The sequence below is a fragment of the Sus scrofa genome, chromosome 10 (genome assembly GCF_000003025.6).
Source record: "Sus scrofa isolate TJ Tabasco breed Duroc chromosome 10, Sscrofa11.1, whole genome shotgun sequence".
NCBI classification, from domain to species: domain Eukaryota; kingdom Metazoa; phylum Chordata; class Mammalia; order Artiodactyla; family Suidae; genus Sus; species Sus scrofa.
This window is the reverse complement of record NC_010452.4, coordinates 56,023,310-56,046,120: the sequence shown is the minus strand read 5'-3', so window position 1 is coordinate 56,046,120 and position 22,811 is coordinate 56,023,310. Positions and strand designations below refer to the sequence as shown.

Below are 22,811 nucleotides of genomic sequence, written 5' to 3'. Positions count from 1 at the left end.
TAACTCCCTGGTTGATTACTGAAAAATGTTTTTATTTGAAAATAATTCTAGATTTACATACAAGTTATAAAAATAGTTTGAAGACTTCCTCTATCCCCATTACCATGGGGTTTATTCTAGGCTTTCCATCTTGCTCATCTATAACTTCTCTCTATAACAGTGAGAAACCTGGCTCCTACTCTCCATTATCCCTATATTTATTTGTCCAACCCCAGTACACATGTAAAGTGTATTCAGAATTGTTAGCCTATACTTTTGCAAGAAACAAATTTATTGACTAGAGTTTAGTGCTTATAAACATTATTTTTGTCTTAAATCTCACAGCTACCAGTATAATTTGATTTTTCAATCAATATTGTTCATATTCAAAGATTATTCTTAATTAAGAAAAGCTTATAAAGCATCTTCAATGGTTCTGATGATAATAATTGGGTAAAATCTTTGGTGCCAGGCATTGACTCAGAATTCTACTTTTATTATCTCATTTAATCTCCATTAAAATATTTTTTGTTTCATTCTAGCTCCACCAATAGGAATAGCTTATATGAAGGTAGAATTTGACTCAATGTGAAGAACCATTTCTGACAGTGAGAGATTTCCTATAACCAAGAAAGATATACTTAAGTAGAGGCCAAATGATCATCTTTGAAATATCGAGTTGTAAATTCTACATGGAACAGAATTGTATGTTGTATATGATTTATTACAAGTCATGCTCTAAAATTTAGGGTTGTTTAAAGAAATATATTCTATAAATTGAAGGTAGATAAAGTAGGGTAAAATGTTATCCTTTCCCTATACCTCACCTTCAGGCTCACACTTCTCAGAACAAATTACTATGCTGATGGAGTATACATATATTTGGTTTTAAACTTTTATATCTGTGTGTAAAATTTATAAATGTGTATCTCCGAGAGGCACAAGGATATGACAAAGAAACCACTCTGAACCTATCTCTGGGATCCACAATGACTATATTATCTACTGAGTGCCTATATATGAAAGATTAATATCTTTTTTTTTTTTGTCTTTTTGCTGTTTCTTGGGCCGCTCCCGTGGCATATGGAGGTTCCCAGGCTAGGGGTCGAATCGGAGCTGTAGCCGCTGGCCTACGCCAGAGCCACAGCAACGTGGGATCCGAGGCGTGTCTGCAACCTACACCACAGCTCACGGCAACGTCGGATCGTTAACCCACTGAGCAAGGGCAGGGATCGAACCTGCAACCTCATGGTTCCTAGTCGGATTTGTTAACCACTGCAGCACGACGGGAACTCCTGAAAGATTAATATCTTAAATGTAGAAATTTAAATATATATCAACATTTTTTTTCCACTAAATCAGTAGCCTATCAATATAAGTACGTTTTGAAATGTTGCAATACTTTTAGATTCTGGGAAAAAAATCTAATTAAATACAATAAGAATTATATAGTTTTATTTCATTTGAGTTTTCAAACAGATAAGGAACCAAAATATTTATTTATTTTTGGGGAGTTCCCATCATGGCTCAGTGGTTAAAGAATCCGACTAGGAACCATGAGGTTATGGGTTCCATCCCTGGCCTCGCTAAGTGGGTTAGGTATCCAGCATTGCCATGAGCTGTGGTGTAGGCTGCAGACTGGGCTCAGATCCTGTGTTGCTGTGGCTCTGGTGTAGGCCGGCGGCTATAGCTCTGATTAGACCCCTAGCCTGGGAACCTCCATATGCCATGGATGCTGCCCTAGAAAAGACAAACAAAATTATTTATTTATTTTTGCTTTTTAGGGCTGCACCTGTGGCATATGGAAGCTTCCAGCTTAGGGACAGAATCAGAGCTACAGCTGCTGGCCTACAGCACAGCCACAGCAATGCGGGATCCCTGACCCACTGAACGAGGCCAGGGATCAAACCTGCATCCTCATGAATTCTAGTAGGGTTTGTTAACCGCTGAGCCACGAAGGGAACTCCCCCAAAATATTTGTTAATAATTAGAAATAGTAGAATCTAAATAAAATATTTAGAATATTTAGAATAAAAATATCCAAAAAAATCTTCACATTAAAAGAGGCACATGATTAGATAATAACAGTAATGAAAATCCATCCATCTCAGGGCCAGAAGATAAAACAAAGTGTCAGTAAAGATACTGAACTACTAAATCAATATTTACAAATTTTTTCCTCTTATTCTTTTCAGAGTTCCTTTAACACTAGTTCCAGTTAGACTTGGTATTCATTAGTAACATTCCCACAAAGAATATTAATGACTTCTTTGAATTTATAAATAATATCTTTTATGGTTAAGCTAGAGCTAGTGGTATGATGTATAGTCTCACCAGGTTAAATATTATACAAGTAATAAAGATTTTGTTTTGATCTCTTCGATGAATTTCCAGGTTTAATATGAAAAAAACTAAAGCAGTATCTTTTTTAAAATTCAGTTCTTCCATCTGAAACTATAAGAAATGTATGGAGATGACTTTTCTTTGTATAGTATCATAAAGAATAGATTTGCAAATAATTGACACTTAAGAAATCATGACATTATCAAGACACACAGAGCACAAATTTCCTTTAATTGGTTTTACACCACACCAGAAGGCAGTACAGGAATATTAGTGACCAGGAGCTGAAACTTCAACAGAGAGCTCCTTTCTTAACATCAGCAACAGAGGCTTTGATTTTAGAGTCTCAAATTGGTTCCAGATGATAAAGAAGATAAAGAAGAGTGCTGAAAATAAACCAAGTTATTGCATTTTTCAATTAATCCAGCCTTTAACACACAATCAAGCATTTCTAAAACTTTCAGCTTAGTTGTTTCTCAACATTAAATAAATTTTACACTAGTTGCATGGCATTTCTCAAAATAATGTCTAGAGATTTTGCTTTTCAAAGTCAATGATCTGTCTCTCAGTGCTAAAAAGTTCATTTTAGCTGAACATTGACAAAGATTCCCTCCTTAAACAAACTTTGGTTGACTTCCTCTAAGCTCTTTTTTTCAACAAGGCCCTGTCCTTGGCCCGCCAATAGCAAGAATACTGTTAGGTTAATTTAGTAGGAATCTCTCACCCTTGATGCTCCTCTTAGTAATTTTACACCTACCAACCCCCTCACTCTGCTCACTGGTTATAAATCTCCAGCTGTCTTTGCTATACTTGGCATTGAGTTCAACCTTCCTCCCCTATTGCAATTATTTTGAATAATGTCTTCATTATCATTTTAAATAAATTTCAGAATATTTTCATCACTTGTAATTTAATGTTGCTAGTTGGGTTCGTTGCTACTGAGCCATGGTGGGAATGCCCATGTCTGTAAAATTCATATCACTATGTTGGATACGCACCAACATGCATCAACTAGGGTGTTGTCATGGTACGCTTATGTGTACTTCCTTTCCTTTTTGAAATTGGTTGTATGGTGTTCAAACTTTACTATTTCGAATTCGATGAATATTTTCATCACTTGTAATTTAAAAGACAACTGTAACTTTTTCAAAATTAGAAAAAGGGAAAAGCCATTCAACACTCAAAACTCACCTGCTGCCAATCAAGGCCCTCCATGATCTGGGCCTACCCTGTTTATTCAGGGTCTCTCCTACTATTGCTCAATAAGCACCATTCAGTCTAGGCAGTGTTATTTTCATAAGGCTTCCAGTCTCGCAATTTCATTGCTGTCTCCACAAATTTGCTCGTGTTATTTATTTTGTCCAGAATTAATTTATTCTCAAATGTATGAGTAGAGTAGAGATTTTTGGGCAGCAGTATTTAGCACTTTAAAGGAAAATTATTGTGTGATTAAAAGTAGTTCTATTTAATTTTATTATAGTTAATATAATTTTTATTATATGTGATACCATAAAAACAGATTACTATATATGAATAATGCTAACAATATAAATGGAAAAGGAATACATAAATTGAACTACCTATGTTTCTATAGAAATGGTTCTCCAATTTTAGCCTGCATCAGAATACCCAGAAAACTTGTTAAAACCAATTAGTGGATCTGAACCCCACAACTTCTATTTTAGTAGATCTGGGGTGGGGTCTAAGAATTTTTGTGTCTAATAAGTTCCTAGTTAATGCCCAGGTTGCTAGTCCTGGGTATTAATTAGGAGGCCACACTTTGAGAAGCATTAATAAAGGAATTAAAAAAGTTCAGGTTCACTAGAATATTGTTTTTTGGAATACATAAAGTGTATATGCTTAATATATCTATGTTCCTCAAAAAAAAAAATCAGTTTTAAATGAGAAGACAATTTCTGAGCAGCAAAAGAAAGGAATCAAAAGAAATCGGTGTCAGGGAAGAAAGGTGGAAATTCCTTTCAGGTGGAAGACTCATTTCTGAGTTGTTGGAATCCAGCCTGGACTATAAAATATCTACTGACTCCGGTGATGTTTGTTGCAACATTGTTAAAGAGAGAAAACTGGAGGAAACCAAAGGCCATTCATCTGTGGCCTAGGTATGTAAACCATGGTGTATCAAATATAAAAGACTTAAAAAGAATTAGGTTGATTTGGATGTGCTGATATGGATTTACAAGATATATTATTATGCTTAAAAAACTGAAGGAGCGGAGTTCCCGTCGTGGCTCAGCGGAAACGAATCCGACTAGGAACCATGGGGTTGCGGGTTCGATCCCTGCCCTTGCTCAGCGGGTTAAGGATCCAGCGTTGCCGTGAGCTGTGGTGTAGGTTGCAGATGCGGCTTGGATCTGGAGTTGCTGTGGCTGTGGCTGTGGCTATGGCTGGCAACAACAGCTCCAATTAGACCCCTAGCCTGGGAACCTCCATGTGCCATGAGTGCAGCCCTAAAAGGACAAAAGACAAAAAAAAAAAAAAAAAAAAAGTAAAGGACCAAAAATGTGCATAATTTCTTTGAATAAATAATAATAGAGGAGATGTAGGCAAGATAGAGATGTAGGACTGGGGTGGGGGGGGGGTCCCAATGCTTGTCTCCCACACAAAAACAACTAAAACAATAAATGAACAACTGCAAGCCAATGAAATAGCTGTAGGAGAGCTCTGTACTACAAAGAAAAAGCAGCACAAATCTGAAGAAGCTCAAAATACGAGGATGGCTGCAGAGAAAAGCATAGGAAACATTTTACCTGAGTTTCCCCATCCTCTAGCCAGGGCACCTGAGAGGGATCCCCTCTGAGAGATTTTATCCAGTGGGAAAAGGACAGGAGAACCCCAGCCAGCCTCACTGCCATGGAGAACTCCACCGTGTACACCAATGCTAATCCCAAGTTTATGGGGCTGCTTGGCGTCCTCCCCACTGTCACTGTGGTAAGACATGCCCCCAGGGCCCCAGGTGCTGCTATGCCTCATTCTCTAAGATTGGGAATCCACAGCGCCTCAAAATCTATGGAATCAGAGGGCTGCCATTGCTCTGGGCCCAACCTCAGATCTCAGATTGTGGTTTTGACTCCTTACCAGACCAAGCTGCTGCTTCTTTGCACTCCATCCTCTGGATCCATCATCTGGACCCACCTGGCTTTAATGGGTCATCACCTGGGTCATACTGCCATTAATCTGTGACTGCCTCCTTGGCCAGAATTGGGGCTTTGGCCCACCATCCCCAGGCCATGCTGCTACTGCACCCTGCTCCCTGGGCCCAAGCCACCACTGCACCCTGTCATTCCAGGGCCCATGCTATTGCTGGGCTCCTCTCCTCCACCCACCCCCCAAGTCACTGCAGCAAACCCCAGAGATCCAGATCTTAGTTCCACAGGAGATCTACACATGTCTATACCTCAGACACTAGTGCCAGACAAGAGCACTATAAGAAAAAGAGTTTACAGGCCAATTCCTGATGAACATACCTGCAAAAATTCTTAACAAAATAACAGCAAATAGAATTCAAGAGAGTATGAAAAGGATCATACACTAGGATCATCCCTGGGATGCAAGGATGATTCAACACAGCAAATCAATAAATGTGATATTATTCCCCATTAACAAAACTCGGGATAAAAATCATATAATCATCTCAATACATTAAAAAAAAACAAATTTAAATACCCATTCATGATAAAAGCTCTCAACAAGGTATGGAAGGAATGTAGCTAATAAAGGCCATATACGAAAGCTTACAGCTAACATACTCAAAGGGAATAAGTTAAAACCTTTCCATCTGAGATCAGGAACAAGACAAGGATGCCCACTTTCATTATTTCTACTCAAAATGTACTGGAAGTTCTAGCCACAGCAATTAGAGAAGAAAGAGAAATAAAAAAATAAAAATAAAAGGCATCTGAAAAAGAAAGGAAGAAGTAAAATGTAGTTGTTTTAAGATGACATTATCTTATATATAGAAAATCCAAAAGACCCCACAAAAAGTTAGAACAAATGAATTCAATGAAGTTGCAGAATAACAAATCGACATATAGATATCATATAGTTGAATTTCTATAGGCTAAAAATCAAATATCTGAAAGAAAATTATTAAAATCCATTTTACAATAGCATGAAAAATAGTACTTGCAAATAAATTTAAGCCAAAAACTTTTACCTTGAAAATATTAAGACATTGATGGAAGACATTAAAGAAAACACAAATAAATAGAAAGTATCCTGTGTTCTTGAGTTGGAAGAATTAATGTAAAAATGCCCACAGAAAGTCATGAGAAGATGCTCAACACTGCCACTTACTAGAGAAATAACAAATCAAAAAAAAAAAAAAATAGGTATTACCTCACACCTGTCAGAATGGCTATTATCAAAAAAGTCTACAAATAACAAATATTGGTGAGGATGTGGAGAAAATGGAACTACTGTACACTGTTGGTGGGAATGTAAATTGGTGCATCCACTATAGAGAACAGTATGGAGGTTCCTCAAAAAACTAAATATATAACTACTATTTGCTCCATTAATTCCTCTCCTGGGTATATATTTGGAAAAAAGTGAAATACTGATTTGAAAATATACATGCACCTCAATGTTCATAGCAGCAGTATTTACAATGTCCAAGACATAGAAACAACCCATGTGCCTCAATAGACGACTGGATTAAGTAGATGTGGGTGTATATATACAATGGAATATTACTCAGCCATAAAAAGAATACTGCCATTTGCAGCAACATGGATGAACTTAGAAAATATTATGCTTAGTGAAATAAGGTGGGAAAAACATGGTGTATGACATCACTTATATGTAGAGTCTGAAATATAATATAAATAAGTATATATATACAAAACAGAAGCAGACTCACAGATATAGAAAACAAACTTGTGGTTAGCAAAGGAAGGAGGTAGGGAAAAATTAGAGCTGTGGGGTTAACAGATAGACATTTTTATATATAAAATAGATCAGCAGCAAGTATGTACTGTATAACACAGAGAATTATACTCATTATCTTGTAATAACCTATAATGTAGTATAATCTGCAAAAATACTGATTGACTATGCTGTACACATGAAACTAACACGATATTGTACACATACTATACTTCAGTGAAAGAAATGGAAATGTCTTTCAAGAGAGGAATGGTTAAGTAAGTTTTAACACATTCATATCATAGAATGTCATGCAGCAACTTAAAGATGTAAGAAATAAAAGAAATCCATATCAATTTACCTGGATCAGAGGTGAGGAGGATCAATGCATATGATCCTATTATCATACAGAACATATATTTTTTGCACATATATATGTGTGTGTGTGTATAAATATATATACACACAGTCTGCTTCTGTTTTGTATATATATACTTAATTTCAGACTCTACATATAAGTGATATATCTACACACACACACACACACACACATAGTGTAAATACATATATTTGGAATACATACACAAACCTGTACATATGTAGATTTGATTCCTAATTGGTTGCCTGGGGGACAACGCCCGTAGATTTGAGTTGACTGGTACATAGAGTCATTGGAGACATAATGTAAGGTTTTATTTCATATATTTTTGTATGGCATGGACTCTTTTACCTTTATAGCTAGTTTTTCTAGCTGTAGTGATCAGAGCAGACAGACCATCTTCAAGTTTGCTTGTTTTTTGGTTTAAGGTAGAATTTTTTTGATGCCCTAAAACAACAAAAATGTTATTAAATTATTCTAGAAATGAGCTCATTTCAACTTTTAAAAAGTTAAAATAAATCTTACTAATCCACCTCTAAAGTACAGCTTCTTTTTTTCCCTCCAATAATTTAGATAAAGGAGCTTTACTAACACAACTATTTTCTCTCTGATTTTTCCTTGCCAGGTATTTGATATTTATAAACATAAGCAGTAAGAGTGTAAATCAAGAAAAATAAATAATAGAAAAATTGTATGTAAAAATGTTAGAGAAAGAGCTTTTTAAATAGTAGGTCAGCAAAAAATACTTAAGCCTTCAAATGAATAAATTCTTAAAGTTTTTATCTCTATATGAAACAGTTTGTATTCCTAGAGTGAAAAAAATCTAGTGCCAGAATGGAAGGAGAGAAGCCAAAGGAATACTCTTTTAAAAATACGTATCTTTTGGAGTTCCTGTTGTGGCTCAGCAGTTTACGAATCCAACATAGTATCCATGAGGATGCAGGTTCAATCCCTGGCCTTGCTCAGTAGGTTGGGGATTCACCGCTGCTGCGAGCTGTGTGAGAATCAGTCACAGATGTGACTTGGATCCAGTATTGCTGTGGCGATGGTGTAGGCCTGCAGCTGTAGCTCTGATTTGAACCCTAGACTGGGAACTTACATATGCCATGGGTGTGGCCATAAAAATAAAAGATACATATTTTGAGCACTGTTAAAAACAAACTATGTAATAATGAAAATAGTTTCAATATGTTCACTTGGAGAAAAATACATTAAAATAAAAGCAGACTGGGAGCATGTAGACAGTACTTTCTCAAAGTCAGCAGAAAAAATTTATGTTAATGTGTTTAATTGCCACCTTGCAGAGAGATAAGGCATTATTACATAACATCACAGGAGCAATGGATAAGAAATGGGGTCTGTAAATTAGTTCTCAGCTATTAGTGGGTTAGATGGTTGGGAGACGGTACTGAAGGGAAAGGAAGAGAATGAACATAACATGTATTTTCTTTCACACTCACCCTCATGATGAGTCTTTCTACTGACGCTGCCTGGGACTGGACAAAAAGGAATATGTAAATATAAGGGGAGGATGATAAGATAGGTTTATCTCAGTCATCTGCATTTCTTGCAGTGTTCCAAAAAGCAAGGTTGAGGAAAAAAAACGTAGTTCCAATTTAATGGTGGGGGAAGGAAGAGCCATGGAGACACTACTCATCCACTGAGCAAGCATATATGTTAGAGCTTAATTCAGCATTTACCTTTACTTATGTTTTGCTAAACTGGTTATAGGACTAAGGCTAGTACAATTATCTGGGTATTTCCGGATAATTAAATCTTTATTTGTTAAAAACATCACATTGTACACTAAGAATATTAAAAATTACCTGAATGTTCTTTATTCAGTGAAGGAAAGTGGATGGTTTTATGAACTCTAGATGCTCTATGTGTGCTTTTGGATGTTCAGTCATAAGGGGTGCCAAGAACACATGAGGTTTGTCTAGAAACATTTAGAAAATATGTCAGCTGTGAAATGGATCACATTTATAACAATTTTTAATAGTCATACAGCAAGTTAGTTGCCAATAACAATAAAATAAGTAAAATACTGAAAATTAATTTTTGAGATCATGAATTTAATTAAAATAGTAAAGATATATATTTAGAAGAAAAGTTTAGCGATCAAAGCTAAGTAAATGTCACCAAAAGCCTCATATTATAAGATTCCATGTCTATGAAACGGCCAGTACAGGCAAACGTTATAGAGACAGGAATTAGGTTAGCGTCCCTAAGGCAGTACTATAGCTCAAGTTTGTGCTTCTCCCTGGTCCACAGACTCTGGCCTCTTTCCAAAAGTGCTCCCTAGCTGTCCCACAAAGCTTGCTCTGGCCGTCACCCTCAGGGGCATCCACAGGGAGCTGGCTGCAGAGTGATGGGACGTGTGAGTGAGGCCTGCTTGTCACTAGCGGTGTCACAGGCCAGCTGTGGGATCCACAGGGGAAGCTTTCCCAGTAGTTCACGGGGCGGGGGGGAGGGGGGGTGCTTTCTGATGGAGTTCACAACACAGTCGGCAGGAACTGAATCTCTTTAATGCTCTCCAAAAACCTTATCTGCCTCTCTCCTGACTTTTTTCTCATCCCACCGTCTAGTACTCTAGATGCTGCAGAAGAGGAATGAGCCTCTTTGGCAGTGTCCTGGACAGCTGAGGAAGCCTGGTGCTCATTGGCCGGTTCTCTTCCCCACCTCCCATCCCCCTCCCATTACCACCTTGGAAAAGAATAATGTGGGCAAAGTCAAACTGTTCCTCTTATCCACGTCAGAGTGTCTGAAATCTTAGGTTTTGCTCCAATGGAGTGCTCGAATGTCTCTGGAAACCTGGACTTCCGCAGCTCTCTTGTCTGTGGTGACGTGTGTTCTCCACGTGCGTCTAGGCCATGGCCAAGAAGGGCTGGAATCAGTTCATAAGCTACTGCAGGGCCACGGTCAGGATGGAGGTCTGTTCTTCCAAATGGTTTGTATTCTTTTCAATATTGCAGGCCCCGTTTTATCAAACTCTCACCACCAGAGACACTAGCAGTGACTTCTCTTCAGAAGTACATCTGAGATCTCCCTTAAAGATCAGAGACACCAGCACCAGCCAAGCAACATCCTCTATTCAGTGGTCTCCTTCAGCCCTAAGGGTGGAAACTTCTGAAACTTTCTCCATGTCACCTTAGAATTATTTTTACACTTTGGGTTACTTCACTAACAGTTTTATACTTAACTAATTTTTTCATTCTTGCTTTCTTTTCAAGCAACTAGTGAGGTCTCTATCTCCTGATGGACCCCAACTACATACCTCTATTGACCCACATACAGAGAGCCAACTGGTAGACATGTGAGTGAAGCCACTAACCACAAGCTGACCAAAGATATGTAAGTCAGCCCAGCCCAAACATTGCTAACTCCCAAATCATGAACTATATATATAGTTATGCTTTAAGGTAAATAGTTTTTGGGTAGTTATGCAATAAAATAACACTATTTATTAATAAATGTGGAAAAAATTAAACTAAGATTGAGATATGATTTAATAACACTAAGATGGGCATAAATGAAAAAAGAAAATAAAAAATTCACCAATTTGTATGGCTACATAGTTATGCAGAAAAAATTATATTTTCCTCAAATTGCTGGTAAAATGTTAATTTTAGGAAAACAACCTTGAAGTATCTTTTAACATTAAAAATTCATACGTGATTTTACAATATCAATCCTGAGATACTATCCCAAAGAGATAAAAACATCAAGATGTAAGAATATATATTGATGGACACATTAAGTAAAAAGCCAGTAACCTTTAATAGAAGAATGAATGAACAAAGAATTCTGTACAATGAGATATTATACTGCCAGTAAAAATGATAAAGTAATTTCATTTCTCAGCTTGCAAGGCTTACCTGTTTCTGAATCAAAAGATGCAAAAAGGGTAAAATGAAAAACCATGCCACAAGAATTATTATAATAATTATGTACTATGTTTTTATATATAATTTTTTACCTTTACTTTCAAAGGGTGATAAATTAATCACTTTTGTTTTGTATTTACTTGCTGCATTATGCCTCATATAGAAATCTTCTTGATGTGATAATGTATTTTTATTTTTAAATAAATTAATACCTAAAATAAAATTTTAAAGGAAAAATCACATGAAGTCTGAACATTCACACACTACTCTAATGTTTGTAATGCTTCCCTCCCACAGTTTGGCCACTTGTCTTTTTGTCTTTTAGGGCCACACTAGTGGCACAGGGAGATTCCAAGGCTAGGGGTTGAATCAGAGCTGTAGCCACTGGCCTAAACCAGAGCCACAGCAAGGCCAGATCTGAGCCGCATCTGCAACTTATACGACAGCTCACAGCAACACCTGATCCTTAACCCACTGAGCAAGACCCAGGTTCCAACCTCCGTGCCCATGGATCCTAGTCAGATTCGTTTCTGCCGAGCCAGGATGGGAACTCCTGGCCACTTGTCCATTACTATTACTCCAGTTTCTATAAACTATTTCATCATTTTCTCTTCCTTGTCTTTATTCTATATTCCTTGGTAGCATCTTCCTTTCCCCCATTTTTCTGAGGTAAAGTATACAATAAAGTACACATATTTAATGCATACATTTTGATGAATTTGAAAATTTGCATACACCTGTGATGCCATCACCACAATCAAGATAATAAACACATCCATCACCTCTAAAGACCTCTCATGTACCCTTGCTTTTTTAATGTGTGTGTGGTAAGGATACTTAGCACAAAGTATTCCCCTCGTAACAATTTTTATGTGCACAAAACTGTATTGTTAGCTACAGATAAAATGCACAGAAGGTCTCTGGAATTTACTCATCTAGTATAAATGTGACTTTATACCCGTTGAACAATTACCCATTTCCCCCTACTCCCAGCCCCTGGAAAGCACTACTTCATTCTCCGCTTATGTGAGTTTGATTGTTTGACATCTCACGTAAGTGAAAGTGTGCATTCTTTGTCCTTCTGTGGCTTGGTTATTTCATTCAGCTTTACTGTCTTCCAGGTTCATCCATGTTGTTCCATATGTGGGATGTCCTCTGCTTTAAGACTAAATAATACTCTATTATACGTCTATACAGTATTACCACTGCTCCTCAGAGAAGTGACATAAAACAGTGCATAAGTTTAAGGTGCTCGATGTGACAGCCTGATACATGTATATATAATGAAAAGATTACCACAATAGGCTTAGTTAGACCCTTCGTCTCTACTCATCAACACACACCTTTTACAATTTTGTAGTGAGGACACTGAACATCTTCTCTCATAGCAGATTTCAAATGTCTAACACAGTGTTGTATTATCCTGGCATCACACTCTACATTAGATCCCAGGATTTACTCCTCTTCTCACTAGAAGTCTGTGCCCTTTAACCAACCTCCCATTTCCTTCACCCAGCAGCCCCTCGTAACCACCATTCTACTCCTTGTTTCCGAGTCGAGATTAGATTTTTTTTAGATTCTATATATGAATGATATCATACAAATGTTTTCTCTGTTTCACTTATTTAACTTATATAATGACCTCAAACTCCATGTTGTCCCAAATGGCTCGATTCTCTCTTTTTACATGGCTGAATGATATTCGATTGTATATATTTTTTGTCTTTCTCTGTTCTCTGTCTATGGAGATTTGTTTCTATGTTTTGGCTATTGTGAACAAGGCTACAATCAACACAGGAGTTGCGGGTATATCTTCTAAACAGTGATTTCATTTCTTTCAGATACATACCCAGAAGCAGAATTTTTGGATAATACGATAGTTCTATTTTTAATTGTTTGAGGAACATCTGTACTGTTCTCCACAGTGGTTGTATCACTTTACAGTCTCACCAACAGTATATGACGGTTTCCTTCTCCCCATAGCCTTACCACGTGTTCTCTTGTCTTTCTGGTAACAGTCATTTTAACAGGGGTGAGATGATATCTCGCTGTGGCCTTGATTTGTATTTTCTTGATTAGTGATGTGGAACACCTTTTCATGTATCCAGCAGCCATTCACATGTCTTCTTTGGGAAAATGTTCAGATTCTTTGCTCATTTTATAGTCACATTGTTTATTTTTTGATATTGAGGTGTGTGAGTCTTCATATAGTTTGGATATTAAACCCTTATCAGATGGTTTCAAAATATTTTCTCCTAAAGCATTCCTTAGGTTGCCTTTTGATATTTGATGGTTTCTTTTGACATCCAAGAGTGTCTCAGTTTGATGTTGTCTCACCTGTTGCCATTTGGTTTTGTTGCTTGTGCTTTGACTGTAATGTCCAAAATATCATTGCTAAGACCAATGTCAAAGAGCTTTTTCACTCTGCTTTCTTGAAGGAGTATTGAGGTTTTAGATTGCACCTTTAAGTCTTTACCCGTTTTGAGTTAATTTTTATTAACAATATAAGGTACAGGTTCAATTTTATTCTTACATGTGGATATCCAATCTGCCAACACCATTCATTGAAGAGACTACCGATTCCCCACTGAACATTCTTAGCTCCTTTATCAAATATTAGTTGTCAATATATATGAGGATTATCTCAACCCTTGATTCTGTTAATTGATCTGCCTCTGGCAAAAAGTCTGATCTTTTCCTATGAGTTTGTTTGTTGTTTGTTAGATTCCACATATAAGAACATACAGTATTTATCTTTCTTTGACTTATTTTACTTACCATAATGTCTTTAAGGTCCACCTACGTTGTCATAAATGGTATCATTTCCTTGTTTTTTTTTTATGTTCAAATACTATTCCATTGTGTGTGTGTGCACACGCGCGCACGCGGGCATGTATACCATAACTTCTTTTTCATTCATCCAGTGATGGATACTCAGCTTGTTTCTGTCTTGGCTATGTAAATAATATTGCTATGAGCATGGGGTGAAGATACCTTTTAAAGTTGGTATTTTCATTTCCTTTGGCTGTAGTCCCAGAAGTGGAATTGTTTGGTCATATGGTGGTTCCACTTTTAACTTTTTAAACATTCTCCATACTGGTTTCCATAGTGACCATACCGACTTACAATCCCACCGACAGTACAAAAAAATTCCCTTTCCTCCAAATCCAGGCCAGCATTTATTACTCTCTTTTCTTTTAGGGTCAGCTATTACAGCATCACTTGTTTCCTTTGCTGTGTCATGTTTACCTAATTTTATGATCCTTTATTCCTACCTTGGCATCTATGTATTTGAGTAAGTGGTCCCCTCTTTCAGACTTTACAAGGTCAACTCTGGCAGAGACAGTTCTTCATTAGTCAGCTCAGTTTGGGTTTCTGGATGAGCCTGCTGGTGATATCCTTGGGCAGATGGAGCTTGCTATCAGTATGTATTTTGGGGTGAGGCCACTGCCCAAGCTCCAAGGTCAGGGGCTGGAGGTGGAACTGACTAAGAAAGCTGGATAGGACTGATGGTTTGGTTCATTGCCCAACTGAAGCTATAGGATGGGGTCTGTAGTTGCCTGGTTTTCCTGGGCCTTACTATATGGCTGGGACCAAGTAGTATACTTAGTATTAGGCAGGTCTATCAATTATTTTCCTGCCTTGGCAAGGTAGCAGAACAGGTCCCAGGGCCTGCAAGGCTTATTGCTGGGAACCCAGATCAGTCAAGACTATGCCCTGAATTCTCGGGACAGACAATGCCACTGGCTTTTCTCTGCAGATGGAGAAAGCCATAGGTTCTGTTCAACTGCCACCATAAGGAGGGCTATGGCATGGGCTATGCAGCTTCCTAGGTTCCCAGGCTGGTTAGGCTGCAGGTTGTATTCTTACTCAGCTCCCTGCTTGAGTGGGAGTAGACCAGGCTCCAGAATTTTCAAGGCTCTTTACTTGAAAAAACCAATCATATAGACCTGCACCCCAATGTGTTACCTGGGGAGAGTGCATCAGCCTCCTGTCATTCCGGATGAACAAATCTGCTGGTTGGGACTACTGCCTGGGTGCTGTGGTAAGAATTCTGGTGTGCCAAGATCCTTGTGCTGATTGTTGCAAGAATCAGATTCCCAGTAGTCAAGCCCAACAGATTACCCTGAAATCCCTGTGGTTTGAGACTGGAGTAGGGGCTCCCAAGATGCAACCCATAATGCTGGGAAGTTGGAAATCCACCCTGAGCTCTTGTTTCAAACTGGAGGAACAGAGCAGTCAGGGGAGGCCTCTTGGTGTGGGGCTGCACCGCCTGGGGGCAAGGGCAATACAGTCACTGTGTAGCAACTCCTCTCACCCATCTAATAAAGACTGTTTTGGTCTCTGTGATGCAGGACAGCACGGCAGCCTCACTCCCATGTTTTAGGATTTTCTCAGTGGTGTCTGGTCCATGAAGTTTTTGCTTGTTCTAGTGAGGAGGAGTGAAATCAGGAATGAGCTGTGTTACCATCGCAGGGCCATCAGTCCTCCTCTCTGCTTTAACGTTTCTGAAGGCATGGTTTATCTTTTGTTTACATGGTATATCCGTTAACAAATTACTGTAGCTGTAGTTATTTTTACTATTTTTGCTCTTTAACATTTATGTCAGATTTTTGGAATGTTTAAACTATTTCATAAGTAGTGAAATTTAAAAAAGAATGTTATAAAAACTATTCTAAGTAATTAGATATTTATTTTATATTGTTATATCTTTTACTTTGATTGCCAAAGGGTGAAAAATTGATCACATTTGTTGATAATTTACCTGGTATGATGCGCTTGGTAAAAAAATCTGTTTGATGTTGTATGGACATATCTTTGTTTTCAAGTAAATTCACACCTAAAGTAAAATTTAAAAAGAAAAATTTCATATTGATACTATTAATATTTGTGTACTATTCTCCATTCTCCAAGTATTAGTCTTTATTTCTGCAGTTGTAAATTTTTTCTTCCCCTACTTTGACTACTATCACTTTAATTTCTATAAACTATTTCTTCATTTTTCTCTTCCTTTTCTTGTTTCTGTGTTCTTAGATGGAATCTTACTTAATTTTGATCTTTAAAACAACATTTTACCTTAAGCAAGTATATTCATTTCTATTTTTGATCTGTATTCTCAATACCTTTCCTCAAGGAAATTTATATTGTTCAAATTTTCTTTACAGCATTTAATTATAAACTCACCATTAATAAATAAGTATAAAATAATTAAAAATTAACTGCATTATTAAATGGTATGACATTTTAATTAATTAATTAATTAATTTCACTTTTTAGAGCCACATATGTGGTACATGGAAGTTCCCAGGCTAGGGGTCGAATCGGAGCTGCAGCTGCCAGTCTATGCCACAGCCATAGCAATGCCACATCCAAGCTATGTCTGCAACCTATTCCGCATCTCACAGCAGCGCCAGATCCTTAACCCACTGAGTGAGGCCAGGGATAGAACCCTCATCCTCATAGATGTCAATTAGGTTCATTACCGCTGAGCCGCAATGGGAACTCCAAAAGGTAAGACATTTTAAATTGAATGTAAAGGAGAGCACTTTCTTGCCGTGTCTAAGGTTACTACTCAAGATTGACAAGGATTCATATTAATAAACAACATTGAAACAAAAGTAATTGAAAGAAACTAAACAAAAATACTCTAAAAATTAAAGCCATGGAAAAATGGCTTAACATAATATACAAAATTTGTCAGAGTAAAACACAAACCAAATTTAACTGCTTGATTCAAACAATTTCACTTTTATACCACCAGCTTTTCCTCAGTTAAAATCTGATTTTAAAAATAAAATAATTTTTATTTGATACTTTTCTTTTCCTTTTTTTTTTTTTTTCCTTTTGAGGGCAGAAACCTATGGCATGTGGAAGTTCCCAGGCTAGGGGTCAAATCCGAGCTACAGCTGCCGGTCTACGCCGTGGCCACAGCAGCACCAGATCTGAGCAGTGTCTCAGACCTACACCAGTTCATAGCAACACTGGATCCTTGACCCACTGAGTGAGGTCAGGTATCGAACCTGCTAGGTCATGGATCCTAGTCGGGTTCGTTAACTGCTGAGCTATGACGGGAACTCCCTATTTGATAATTTTTAACAACACGTTTTTTTTCAGGAATAAAAGAAAGAATGTAATATAAATAAAGCATTTGAAAGCAAAGTTTAAAAATTTTTGAAATTTCAAAGATTTCTGAAACTTGCCCTAATCTTAAATTTCAGTGAAAACATATATTTTGGTGCTTTTATCTGAGACTGTTATTTTTAAATTCTAGCTTTCAGAATCAATTCTGCAAGAAGTTCATAACTACAGTATTTCTTGCATCAAAGAGAAATGTATCTAAAACTGCTACAGCAAGGACTGTGATTTAAATAACACAGCTAGAGAACTCTAACAGATATGAATTTACAGGCCAACTTAATTACTATAAGTAATTGGTAACAGATGAAATAAATGCTACATTCCTCTTATAATACTCATTAGCTAGCCATTTTGCTTTTTCAAAATCAAAGCAATATTCCCTTCTACGGCAGTAAAAAAGTGACTAAAATAGCAACTGGAAATACTCAAACCAAGCATATTCTAAGATCATTAAAGCATTGGATTTTGTGCATTGCTTTCCTAGTGGATGAGCTAAAAAACAAATAATATCCAGCTAAATTTCCATTGATAGTAAATACTAGTTTAATTTTAAGAGGCAATTCATGAAGATTACTGACCAATAATACTGACACATTATTAATAATAATTTTACTATTATCATTATGATTCAAACTTAATTAAATCCCAGAGAAGACATAAACCATAAACATTAGACTTGAAAAATTTTCATTCTTACCAGGTTGACTCTTAAGATGTGCCTTGATTTTACCACTTATTTTTGCTCTTCTGCCATTATCTGTTCTGTGTTCTGTATCAGTCTCTATAGATATAAAACAGATTAAAAAACACTTTCTAAGATAACTTTTAACACACGTGTGTGTGTGTGTGTGGTGTGTGTGTGTGTAGTACTTATTCAGTATTTGTTATTACAGAAGGGAAATGATATAATGTCTGCATTGCACAGTCATAAACAGTAGAATTTGAAGGGCTCTTAGCAATCATATAAGCCTCATGATATTGCAGCTTAGAGATGTTTTGTGACTTGATTGGGAACACATACAGAGATAAACACATACAGAGCATAAGCTGATGCCTCATAATTCCTTAACCAGTGCTCTCTATAGACAATGCTGGGTTTCATACAAATTTAATCATCCTGGGAAGTTCATGTAAAGGATATCTATCTTCCAAACTGATACTAAGAGCACTCTCAGACTGTAAGGATATGCTTACTGGGAGGGACATGGCATCTTTTCCCGCCACTGGTCAAGTAACCAACCATGGTTCCATTTCACAGCAAGTTACTACTGGGAAGCAATTCTTTGACTCTCTCCAGACCATCTCACGCCATTTCTCAGGTTACGTAAACCAAGGAGACACCAATGGTGTAGAGGGAGAACAAGATATTCTGCCGTCTAAGCAAAACTGCCTACCAGGTCCTCTTGGGAAGTACACCTTGTAGCTGGGCAGGGGAAACTGGGTAAATCTGTAACGGTATCAGCACTGGGACTGCATCCCATTCATTCCGTTTGCGCTCTTCCTGTGATCTGAACATTTTGCAGGGCTTAGAAACTACTAGCTAGGTCAAAGGAGGGGAAAACTACGTGAAACTTATTAAAGAAAACTTTTCATGCTAAAAAAGGGGTAAGTAGGATTGGTGGCTTGGGTCAAATAAGGTGTCCAGTAAACTGAAAGCTGGTTACAGAGGAGCATGTACCCAGGCTGGAAGCTGCTCCAGAACCTGACACCATAAGGTGGATCTTGCCTTGTCGTAGTGGCTGAGACCAGGAGTTAAGTATGAAAGATTGTACTGTGACCCTTGGAGCCAAAATGCAAAGAGGAGGAGGCCAGCTTGGGGTATCATTACCAAAATGATCCAAAATACCTCAGACTGGACAAACAAGTTTCAGCAAGTACATAATTGCATTTTGTGAGAGCCGTATGAGCTACAGCAATGCAAAATGAGGGATATTAGTAGATGTAATTGGGGCTCTCTGCTTCTTCTCTAACGGGTAGAGGTCAAGGATGACAGGCCCAGTTGAAATAAGCATGTAAGGATGCTTATGTAAGCAAGGAAGCATTAAGAAGAGCGTTTGGGAGCAGAGGGGAAAAGGCATAGGCTAAAGCAATTTAGTAAGAATCGCAGTTCCCTCCTTTACAATAAATACCCTCTCGCTGCTTAACCCATTTTTCAAACCCACCCTCCTGAAGTTTCTGCGAGTCACACGTCACTGTTTCTTCGCATGTCTCATGTTTTTCTTTGGGTGTTGGGTTAAAACCTGGAGAGTTTAGCTAATACATCACAGGACATCTGGATAGTGAGTTCCCTTCCCCTCTGGAGGTTTGCTCTTGCCGTTTGCCTGCTTATTTAGTGACTAGGCCGGAGTGTTTTCTCTTGCAGAGAAGTCTGCTGCTCTGCAGTGTGAAGCTTTTAATGCTGCTCCTAAGGGGGCACAGACTTGAGCTGCAAACTAGTCTCCTTTGGATGATGGTTGTTTTGTCCTTTGAATGTCTGTTCCCCTTATTTTGCTGTTAAGCTCTCTGCCTTTAACATCACACCAAAGATCCACAAGTGTGTCAAACACTGTCACGTCAAGACAAGGCGCGGTAATATAAGCTGTGAGCTATACAACAAAACTAAAGCTCTCTACTTCACCTGAGATAGTGAACATGCGCCTGGTAGTTTAATTATCTAGAGGGAATTAGTAATCAATCAGTAATTAACCAATGAAATAAACATGTACCAAGTCTCTCATAATGGCATTTGTAAACTAGCCTTTCTGCTTTTGTAAACACAAAGCACCGGTCCTTGTAGCCTGAAAGAGGAATTGAGTTGTATTTGACGTGCTTCCATCAAGCATATTCCAAGCTCACTGTAGCACAGAATTTTTACAGAGGTGTTTTTTTGTTTTGTTTTTTAGTGAAGGATTCTAAAACTCACACTATGTGGCTAATTTTCTATTGATAAAATTGATGTGTTCCACTAATAATCAGAGGGAATTAATGAAAATATTTCACCCTATAATAACAGCATATAGATACTATAGTCTTTTATATCCAAACTTAAATAAACCCCAGAGAGATAAATGCAGTAGAAATAGACTTGAAACATTCTTGTTCTTACCAGGAGGCCTCTTGGATAGTGTCATCATTTCTCTCTTTAGTATACCTATTCCAATAGTATCTGGGAGCCTGTCTGTATCAGGGTCTATATAAATAAACAGTTTGAAAACACTTTTATAAGGTAAATATTATCAGGTAGTTGTGTGAGTTTGTGTATATATAATATTCCTTTAATTAGCATTATTTTATTATAGAAAAAGAATAATAATGAAATCTGACTTACAGAATCAAAACACTTAGAAATGAAAGAGCAATCGTATAAGCCTCTCATATTGAGTCTCAGAAATGTTTAGTGATTTGGCCAAGGCCACTTATACAGGTAGTGACAAACGGATCCATAAATTGATGCCTCATAATTCCTTAACTAGGGTTTTTTTTCCCCCACAAAATACAGAAGTCTTGCAAATTTAAGTCATCCTAGAGAGTTTATATTAATAAATTTAACTTCCTTGTGTACATTAAAAGCACATTTATATGGTAAGGATATACCTGGTGAGGTGGGACATAACATTTTTTTCCAGGTCAAGTTGCAACCAACAGGCATCAGTCACAGAATATTAATGTGAGGCAGAAATTCCTTGACTTGTCCGGAAATATATATATATTTTATTTATTTATATATAAATATAAATAAATATATATATATTTTTTCTTTTTAGGGTCACATGCATGGCATATGGAAATTCCCAGGCTAGGGGTTGAATTAGAGCTGTAGCTGCCAGCCTACCCACAACTGCCAGCCTACCCACAACCACATCAAGGAAGGATCCGAGGTGCATCTGCGACCTACCCAACAGGTCACGGCAATTCCGGATCCTTAATCCACTGAGTGAGGCCATGATTGAACCTGCATCCTCATGGGTCCTAGTCAGATTTGTAACTCACTGAGCCACAGTGGGAACTCCCTGTCCTGGAATAATTTAATTTCTTTCTTTCTTTTTTCTTTCTTTCCTTTTTTTTTTTTTTTTTTGTCTTTTTAAGGCCGTACCCATGGCACATGGAGGTTCCCGGGCTAGGGGTCAAATTGGAGCTGTAGCTGATGGCCTACGCCACAGCCACAGCAACATGGGATCCGAGCCACATCTGCGACCTATACCACAGGTCGCAACGCTGGATCCTTAACCCACTGAGATAGGCCAGGGATCGAAACCATGTCCTCATGGATACTAATCAGTTTCATTAACGGCTGAGCCACGACGGGAACTCCTAATTTCTTTTTTTTTTTTTTTTTTTTTTTAAAGGTATGTAACTGTAAGTCAAGGAGGCATTAGAGATGGTAAAGAATAATAAGCAGTTTGTAGACCGGGATAAAGTATAAGTTTTGTGGGCAAAATTTGGTTCTAACGCAGCAGGTAACTGAAGCTGGAACCTGTCATATCTGATATTATAGATTGGAAGTCTTGCTTTGGAGCAATGGTCAGGCCCACGAGTATTTCAAGTTTGCACTGTCACTCAGGCAGAAGTTTATCAGCACTGCAACCTAAACAGAGTTGGAAACCACATGTGGTATCATTACTAAAACCAAAGGTTGGGTTGGTTTCAGAACAAGTTTTCAGTCATTAAGCTATTGTATGTGTGAAAGTAATGTGCACTAAAGCAACACATAACTGGAGAGCCTTAGCAGACATACGCAATCTTTCTCCAATAGATAAGAAGAAGAAGAACTGATTCATCTGAAGTAAGAAAACAGTGGATCCTTGGATACGCAAGGAGGCCATGAGAATAGCCCTTGAGGGGAGACTGGGTTAAACATGAGGAGCATTTGTGGTATGTGGTGAAGAAAACCATTAAGAGCCACAATTTTCCTCCTTCACCATCTCCTCTCATTGTTCTAAAGTATTTAAAAAATTCCTATTGTGCTTGGAGTTCACTGAACTGTTTTTTTAATGTTTAACATAATATACAATACGCTCCTTTTAAATGTATAATCAACAGTTACTAATATAGTCATAGAATGTACAACAATCAGCATAGTTCATTTTAGAATCAACTTCAGATTTATACTAATTCCAGGAAAATGTAGAAATATGATTCCCATGTATTTTATTCCTTTATTCCCATTTTATGCAATTGCATTATTCATTACACTTGTATTTAAAGACATGGTTAAAATTGTTTTT

At 37.5% G+C, this 22,811-nt stretch overlaps 1 protein-coding gene across 1 annotated transcript in view; it reads right to left on the bottom strand.

The window, feature by feature from the left end:
- CCDC7 (coiled-coil domain containing 7) overlaps positions 1 to 22,811 on the bottom strand; it is a 341,366-nt gene that overhangs the window by 6,337 nt on the left and 312,218 nt on the right. Inside the window, 7 exon segments of the mRNA XM_021064965.1 lie at positions 7,934 to 8,029; positions 9,043 to 9,078; positions 9,409 to 9,521; positions 11,562 to 11,681; positions 16,235 to 16,309; positions 18,305 to 18,388; positions 20,693 to 20,776. Coding sequence (XP_020920624.1) covers positions 9,424 to 9,521; positions 11,562 to 11,681; positions 16,235 to 16,309; positions 18,305 to 18,388; positions 20,693 to 20,776 — 461 coding nt within the window. The 3' untranslated portion in view covers positions 7,934 to 8,029; positions 9,043 to 9,078; positions 9,409 to 9,423.